The sequence below is a fragment of the Chrysochloris asiatica genome, unplaced genomic scaffold, assembly GCF_000296735.1.
Source record: "Chrysochloris asiatica unplaced genomic scaffold, ChrAsi1.0 scaffold00055, whole genome shotgun sequence".
Taxonomy (NCBI): domain Eukaryota; kingdom Metazoa; phylum Chordata; class Mammalia; order Afrosoricida; family Chrysochloridae; genus Chrysochloris; species Chrysochloris asiatica.
Genome location: NW_006408573.1, coordinates 18,096,247 through 18,104,212, shown reverse-complemented (window position 1 = coordinate 18,104,212; position 7,966 = coordinate 18,096,247). Strand labels below are relative to the sequence as shown.

General features: G+C 48.1%; 2 protein-coding genes across 2 annotated transcripts in view; both read right to left on the bottom strand.

Moving 5' to 3' along the window:
- Positions 1 to 1,507, bottom strand: part of LOC102832122 (carboxylesterase 3A-like) — a 4,535-nt gene extending 3,028 nt beyond the window's left edge. Inside the window, exons 1-2 of the mRNA XM_006863639.1 lie at positions 1,445 to 1,507; positions 939 to 1,072 (exon numbers count right to left, since the gene is read on the bottom strand). Of these exons, the coding sequence (XP_006863701.1) occupies positions 939 to 1,069 (131 nt within the window). The 5' untranslated portion in view covers positions 1,070 to 1,072; positions 1,445 to 1,507. The remainder of the gene's footprint in view (positions 1 to 938; positions 1,073 to 1,444) is intronic.
- A 169-nt stretch (positions 1,508 to 1,676) lies between these two features.
- CES2 (carboxylesterase 2) overlaps positions 1,677 to 7,966 on the bottom strand; it is a 26,031-nt gene continuing 19,741 nt past the window's right edge. The window contains exons 12-13 of the mRNA XM_006863638.1: positions 2,652 to 2,872; positions 1,677 to 1,885 (exon numbers count right to left, since the gene is read on the bottom strand). Of these exons, the coding sequence (XP_006863700.1) occupies positions 1,677 to 1,885; positions 2,652 to 2,872 (430 nt within the window). The remainder of the gene's footprint in view (positions 1,886 to 2,651; positions 2,873 to 7,966) is intronic.

Below are 7,966 nucleotides of genomic sequence, written 5' to 3'. Positions count from 1 at the left end.
ACTTTTTTGATCTTTGCTGTTATTGCTGGTGTGAGATGGTATATCATTGTTTTGATTTGCATCTCTCTAATGGCTAGTGATAGTGAACATTTCTTCATATGTTTGTTGGCTGCCTGGATCTCCTTCCTGGTGAAGTGTCTGTTTGTATCCTGTGCCCATTTTTTGATTGGGTTATTTGTCTTGTTTTTGTAGATGTATAGTAATTTCCTATATATTTTAGAGATGAGTCCCTTATCTGATATATCGTTGCAGAAGATTTTTTCCCAGTCTGTGGGTTCCCTTTTTACTCTCTTGGTGAAGTCTTTTGATGCACACAAGTTTTTAATTTTTAGTATGTCCCACTTGTCTATTTTTGTTTGTGTATTTTTCAAAATGTGTGGCAGTCTGTATATTCCCTGAATTAGCACCCTCACGTTCATCCCTATTTTTTCATTGATGATCTTCATAATTTTAGGATTCACATTTAGATCTTTAATTTATGTTGAGTTCATTTTTGTACAGGGTTTTCTTTGGCCTTTTGCAGGCTTGCTTTAGACCAGCACCAGGACACTGGTTCCTCCTCTGCGCCCACTGTCTGGTCTGACTCTGAGCATAGGCATGCAAATGCTCCCATGTGGTATGGGCAGGCCTGGCTGGACAGACAGCCAAGACTAGCTCTTTGGTGGTTTCCGGAGCTGCTCTCTATACCCCACACCACACTGGGTTCGTGACCCAGTCCAGGAGCCCAAACCCTCTGCCCAAGAGACAAAGTCATTATCAACTCTGGCTTTGACTGGCCTTCTTCCCCAGAGTGGGGCCTCAGAGAGTACCCTTCCTTGTCCATGCTGCAGAGAGAGAAGACCCTAAGTCCACCGTCCCCACCTGAGAGATTCCCAATCAGTCTCTGGCCCCCACCTCTCCTGAGATCAGTCCATGTCTCCTCCAGGGCTGCCTCTTACCTGAGGAAGCCAAGGAAACCAAGGCGGTACTGGATTGTGACCACCACCACGTCCCCGAAGGCTGCCAAGGCTGACCTGTCGTGAGAGGTGGCAGCACCAACCATCATTGAGCCCCCATGAATCCACACCATGACCTACAGAGATGGCCGTGGGACTGATCTCAGGTCCTGGGGTCCCATTTTGCCATCCCCGAGCCAGCAAAAGGAGCCTTGGTAGTGTAGTGGTTATGAATCAGACTGCTAACTTCAGGGTCAGCAGTTCAAGTCTACCAGCTGTTCTGTGGGAGAAAGATGAGGCTTTCTGCTCCCATAAAAATTTACAGTCTCGGAAACCCTGTACAGGATCACTATGCTTTGGAACTGACTCCACGGCACATAACAACAACAGCAAAGCCAGGACAAGGTCAGGAGCTCTGGGGCAGGTAGGGGACAGGGATGGAGAGTGGAGAGGGGACAGGCTGGGAGACAGCGCTACATGGGAGGGACAGGGCTCTCAGGGCTATGTACAGGCCTCCTAGTCCCTGCAGTGGGTCCATCTGGACTGTAGATGTTGAGGATCAGGCAGTCTTTGGAAATGGAGAACATCTGGTGCTTCCCGTTCAGCAAAAACCTGAAGCTGTCCATTCTTTCTTTGTTCTGCAGGCACCTGTGGCCAGAGTAGAAACCCAAGTGCCAGCTGGTCAGCCCCAGGAGAGGGCCCCACGCCAGTCAGTCTGCTTACCCATATCTACCAGGCTACTTACATGGGAGGGGCTGTGCTGACATCCCGCACACCCTCCCAGGACTGTGCTGGCTGCGGAGCTGAGAACCGGCCAGGCCCCAGTGGTGCCTGGGCAAATGGGATGCCTAGAAAGACATTCACTCGGTGGGCTGTACCCTTCACCTCCACCTGCCGGCCTCGCACACGACCCAGAGCTGTGTCCACTTCAGGCTGAGAGACTCTGTGTTCTGATGGGAGAGAAGAGGAGTTGGGAAGGAGTCTGCAGCCTCCTCCAGGCCTGGGGGTGGCAGATGTACTCACGAAGGAAGGAGGTTTTCCATCAATTCAAGGCTCACTCCCTGAGTGCCTATTGTGTCAGGCATGATTCTCTTCATCTGCCCTGCAGTCCCATGAGAAGAGTCCCATTATCATCCTGATCTTCCTCCTCCCTGGCTGGCCATCACTGCCACTGCCCTCCAGGTGAAATTTAGGTACAGGCTCTCTGGGTACCCACGGACTTGCTTTGTGGCTTATGGGTCAGCCACTTGCCTTATCTGAACCTCAAATTGTTCATCTGCTAGAGAACAACCCTATTGGCACAATGGGCTAAGCCTTGGGCTGCTAACCACTAGTTAGCTAATTGGTTCACACACCACTCCACAGATGTTCCATGTGAGAAAGATGGGGCTGACTGCTCCTGTAAAGATTTATAGTCTTGAAAACCCAAGAGACAGCAGTTCCACTCTGTCTATGCGGTCACTATGAATCAGATTAACTTGATATCATTTAGATAGGAACAATACTGGCTGAGCAACTCTGGGGTACAAGCAAGCTGCTGAGACCAAAGCTCCCACCCAAAAGATGTACCATGCCTGATATCCTTCCCAATTGAGGCATCCTTCTCTGAACAGACTGCCCGCCCCTCCCTGTCCCTGTCCTTCTCCTGACCCATTCCTCTAAATCCTCCCACCACACAGAAACTCCTACCCTGAAGGCCCAGCATGAGAGTCTTACCAGTAGCCATGGCAGGGAATGCCAGGAGCAGGCAGGCCACCCAGACCTGAACCCTCCACCCAGCTCTTGACACCATCTCTGTGTGCCTTGTTCCCAGTTGACCATGCACCGAAGTGGTGGGTACAGTGAGATCCCTGCCCTTTAGCCCCACTGAGCTGAAGGAATTATGAAAGCGTGGCCCACCTACCTGGCTGGAGCCCAGCCCCAGGCCCAGGTCTGTGCTAGGCGATTCAGGAGGTAGTCAGGAGATGGGGAGTGCCCTGCAGAGGCCAGGAAGGAGTCTGGTCTTGGAGCTCTGCAGCTCTCGGTTCAGATCCCAGTTCTTCTGGCTCTGTAACTTCCATGAGACCCTGTGCACTCACCACAAAATGCCTGTATCACCAACCTCAGCCAGGGGTTGCCAATGGGCCAAAAGACTTGAGACGGGAAGACCTTCAAATGATGTACCAGAACCAGGGCACTGCCCTCTGGCCTCTGAGAGTTTCTGAGGATTGGGTGGGCAGACAGGACGATTCATATTAACAACCAACAATCCCCTCCTGAATCCAGAAAGCATGACTCAAGAGCCAGATCTCTGGGGTTAAATCTGACTCCTCCAAGTGAGTGTGCACAGCTCTGGGTCTACTCTCTGCATTGTAAAAACACTGCTGCTTAGAGGACCCACTTCACAGGGTTAAAGTGAGGTTATATGTATAAATATATGAGATCCCAATCCAGAGCTGGATGTAAACCTGTTTTGCCTCAGGACAGGGGTATGTCTGAGTTTCTGTCTCTTGGTGTCTTAAGGACTCCCTACTACAAAGGAAGGAGTCCTGGTGTGGCACTGTGGATTAATACGCCAGACTGCAAAGCTATTTGAACTGCAGGGTTGGAGGTTCAAGCTCACCAGCAGCTCCTTGTAAACCCTATACAGAGATGCTATGGGTCAGAGCCAACTTGATGGCACTTACAATGAACAACTACAAAGGAGATAGTAGGAGTCCTGGTATGGTGCTGTGGGTTAATGTGCTGACTGCAAAATCGCTTTGAACTGCAAAGTTGGTGGTTCAAGTTCACCAGTTGCTCCTCAGAAACCCTATACAAGATCGCTATGGGTCGGAATGGATTCTACAGCACTTAAGCAGTACAAAGGAGGATACACCTCACTTCTGAGCATCGGTATCAAGAACATAGATGGTTGTCAATCCCAGTAGGAGGCTGCAGACATAGCATAGGTTCTAGGAGAGCTGGAAAACATTTGCTGATTCAAACAGCTGCAAATGCTGCCTTAAGAAAGGACAGAGTGAGAGTCACACCAAGTCAAAATGCCAGACCCTCTCCCAGGGTTTCAGATAGCACCTAGCTCTGGAGAGAAAAGCCTTAGGACTGAGCCTCCCTCCTGCCAAAAATAATCATTGCAGCTTCTTTCTTGAATTCTCCTTGGCAGTCTTCCTGATGGGGTGGTTTTCTCTTCCTAAACCTTGGCCCACAGTCCTGGGAGCAGACAAAGGGCCGATGTGTTCTTTACTGTTGTCTCTGGACCTACACTGACCTTCACTCCTCGCTGGCTTCAGTCCGAGTCTCAGTGTTCCACTTTGTTTATTCTGTAAAGATTTTAGGTCCTGTCCTGAGGTGTAGCTACAGAAAACAGTGCCTATGGCAATTTGTTTTAAAGTGCTGAATCATCTGTCACAGCTGGCTATGGAGACTGCTATGGAGAACTAACATTGCTCATTGGTGACACTCCCAGCCCTTCAAGTGCCTCCCAGGGCACATGCCACTCTGCCATATCTGCTCCCGGCTCCTGCAGGCTCTCCACCAAGCCTTCTTTTTAGGGCCTTCAACACCTACATCAGGACACCAGGATTTCCTCTATTCCCACTCTTTTGAGTTTAGGTGCTATCAGGAAGAGCTTCCAGCCCCTGCATGGCCAAGTTTCCAACTCCCTGCAGCTACTATCTGCACCTCAGTCATGCTCCTAGCTCTGCATGGGCCCACCAGGACTGGGACTAGGGTGAAGCAAGGGAGAGCCTAGGACACAAAGTCAAAAGAGGCACTCACTCTCAGAGTCATGCAAGTGACCCAGAGTGAATGCTTCCTTAAATCTTGTACCATGGGCATCTGTCCCTGTCACCTCCTACTTCCTCAGGACTGTCTTTTCTGCCCTGTTAATATCTACTGCATCTGTCTCTTCAGCTGCAAACCCATCTTGCAACCCCACACCAATCTCCCAGGCTCCACTTTGCCCTCCAGTCTTTGTCCTGTTCTTGTTAACAGCAAGGCAAAAACCCTGTTCATTTGCAGTGTCCACTTTCTCTCCTTCCAGCCTCTTCCAGAAGTGTCCTTGCCTTCCACCCAATCAGCGAGACCTGTTGTTGACTTAATGTCCATGTCTTCCATTTAAGGCACAACAATTGGTTTGTCCCCATCTAGAGCAAAAAAAGTGTGAAGATAATCAAAGACATAAGGAAACAATTAGTCCAAATGTATTCAGGACATCCCATCTTATAGCAACTGCTTGTGGCTAAATAATCCTGCCTTCTATAATGCTGCCAAGATACTAAAAAGGTGACTTTTTTTGTACCTTTTTGGGGGCAATGCACAGTACTGCTTGCTCTAGAGTTAATTGCATATCCCCAAAAATTAACAGTAAAGTGCCTTCCAGAGGGTGGCCCAAAAGAATGTCATCCATGTAATGGATCACGTAGGCCTCAGGATACTTGTCTCTTATTGGAGCAATTGCAGAAGCAACAAATTCCTGACACAAGGACTATTAGCCATAACTTGGGGCAAACACTTCCAGTGAAATCTCAAATGAGGCTCCCTATTAGTAACAGTTGGGACACTGAAGACATATGTTTTTCTATCATCTGGATGCAAAGGGATTGTAAAGATGCACTCTTTAAGATTTGTAACAATCATCTGATATGTAAAGAGAATAGCTGTAGGATTTGGGAGGCCAGGTTGAAGAGATCCCATAATCTCCATGGTCTTATTCACAGCCCTAAGGTCCTGCAGCAATCGCCATTTTCCTGATTTCTTTTTAATAAGGAATATTAGTGAATTCCAAGGGCTATGGGTGGGCTTTATATGCCCTGCATTCAATTGTCCTAGGACTAGGGCCTTGTTGTTGTTGTTGTTGTTAGGTGCCATTGAGTCGGTACCAATCCATAGTGACCTTACGCACAGCAGAACGAAACACAGCCCGATCCAGGGCCAACCTCACTACTGTTGCCACACTTGAGTCTACCGATGCTGCCATTTGGCTAATCCATCTCGTTGATAAGGGCCTTAGCAGCAATCAATTTCTCCTTAGTTAGGAGCCATTGGTTTACCCATACTGGGTCATCAGACAGCCAAGTGATCTTTGATGCTGTTTCCTGGGTAGGAGAAGCAACCAAGGCCCCTAGGAAAATCCTGATCAGATTCAAATCCCAAACCTTGTTTACCAGACCTAGACTATATGGGTTCACACCTTCCTTGGAAGGCCTGTTGCATGGCAGTAGCCAGTGTCACTCCCTGCTTGTAAGAAGGTCCAATTTTGGCACAAAGCCTAATCATTTCTTGTAAATTAGCCCTCTTCTTGTGAGGCCAAAGGGCCACCTTACAATACTTATTAGCATTTTCAAAAGCCAATTGTTTCACTCCCAGCTGTCTGGCCTAGGAATTGGAGATAGTCTGTCCCACTGCTTGTAACAAGCGAGCTACAATCTCCTGAAACGGCTCTTGAGGACTTTGTCTGATGCTAGATATGACCAAAGACTTTTCTCCCTTTGTGGGTAGTTCTTTCCAAGCTCTTTGTGTAGCTATATTGATCTACTGATACGTCTGAACAGTAAAACGTAGCTACTGAGTTGTTTGTTGCTGCATAATCTCCTATCCCCATAATATTCCCAAGGTGATGGGAATATTATGGTTTCAATTTCTTTCTTCTTGCTCAGAGCTAAACTCATGCCAGCTTGTTATGTACATAAGGTAATCTCCTGGTGAAAGGCAGACCTTAGATAGAGTCTGCCAGTTTGATGGACATAGGGCCTCAATTGCAATTGTGTCCAACCGACCTAAAGTAAAAGGAGCGGTAGGTCCACACATAGAAACTGCTGATTTAAGTTCTTTCAGGGTCTTGAAAGGGATGATCTGATGTTCTTGGAGCATTTACCCAGGTTCTGAGGATCAGGCCTCTCTAGTACCAAATAGACTCCTTGTCAAAAACCCTCATATCCTCCCCTGCCAAACTTGTGTCTCTCAAGGCCTTTTGAACTGGAGACAAAGCAGAGCACCCTTGTTTTTGGCATTAAGCCCAGCACTTTCAGTTTTGCATGCTGGCAGCAGTTCCCTTGGCCAGAGATAAGTCATAGTCAACCGAGAGGCACATATCTCTGATTTCTTTCTCCTAATCTGAGTCGGAACCCTCTGCTTCTGGATCCCTTTGTTCCTTTAAGGAACAGTTTGGGGGTCAAGTGGAGGCTTCCTGTTCTCCCAACTCCTCCTTCTGCGGTGTCGATGACTCTGGCGACCGTAGCTCTTTACATCCCTGCACTGTCTGCTGCAAATGCTCTGCAAGTTCAGGATGTGAGTTACAGGCCACCCTTTCAGAGTTAGCCCGAGGATCTAAACTATCACACATAAGCTTCCAGAGAGAAAATGTATGAAGTGGTATCTTATCAGGTCCTTCAGCAGTATACCAATCACACACCTGCCTTCCAACCTTTTCCCAGGTATCCAAATTTACAGTCCCTTTCTTTGGGAACCAGAGACAGGTATCTTGTACAAAGTCTAAAAATTGAGCAAGCTGAGCACCTTTAATAGGAGTTCCTCTGGCCCTCAATAGTGCCTTAAGCATACCTACAAAAAACTGCTGGTCCTTTAACCCTGAATGTCCCATGTTTTACACCAGGCTCTAACTCACTCCATACCTTATCAAAATGCGTGCACCTCGGAGCGTCTCCTCATCTCTGGCTTAAAAGTTCCCCTGTTCTTTGCTGATTGCTGGGATGTTGGTGGTGGGTGAGGGGAGGGAGGGGAAGGTGGAGCACGGGCAGGGATTAGACACAGGAAAGTTTGGGTGCTGGGGAGGGGGTCAATATACAAGAAGGGAGAGGGGAATGGAAGAACAAAGCAGATGGAAGAACAATTAGGCATGTTTGAATGTGCTAAGTGGGGAAGAGGTAAAGAATGATGTATGCACAGCCTTGGAACTACAGGGCTCTGGGATACAGAGATTGAGACATGGTTGTAATGGGGAAAAGGGGGGAATAATGTTAAGATGCTTGGCTGTCTTTTGAATCTTGGTTTTCCTTGCATTGTAATATAAAATAGACACTGGAGGGGGAGAG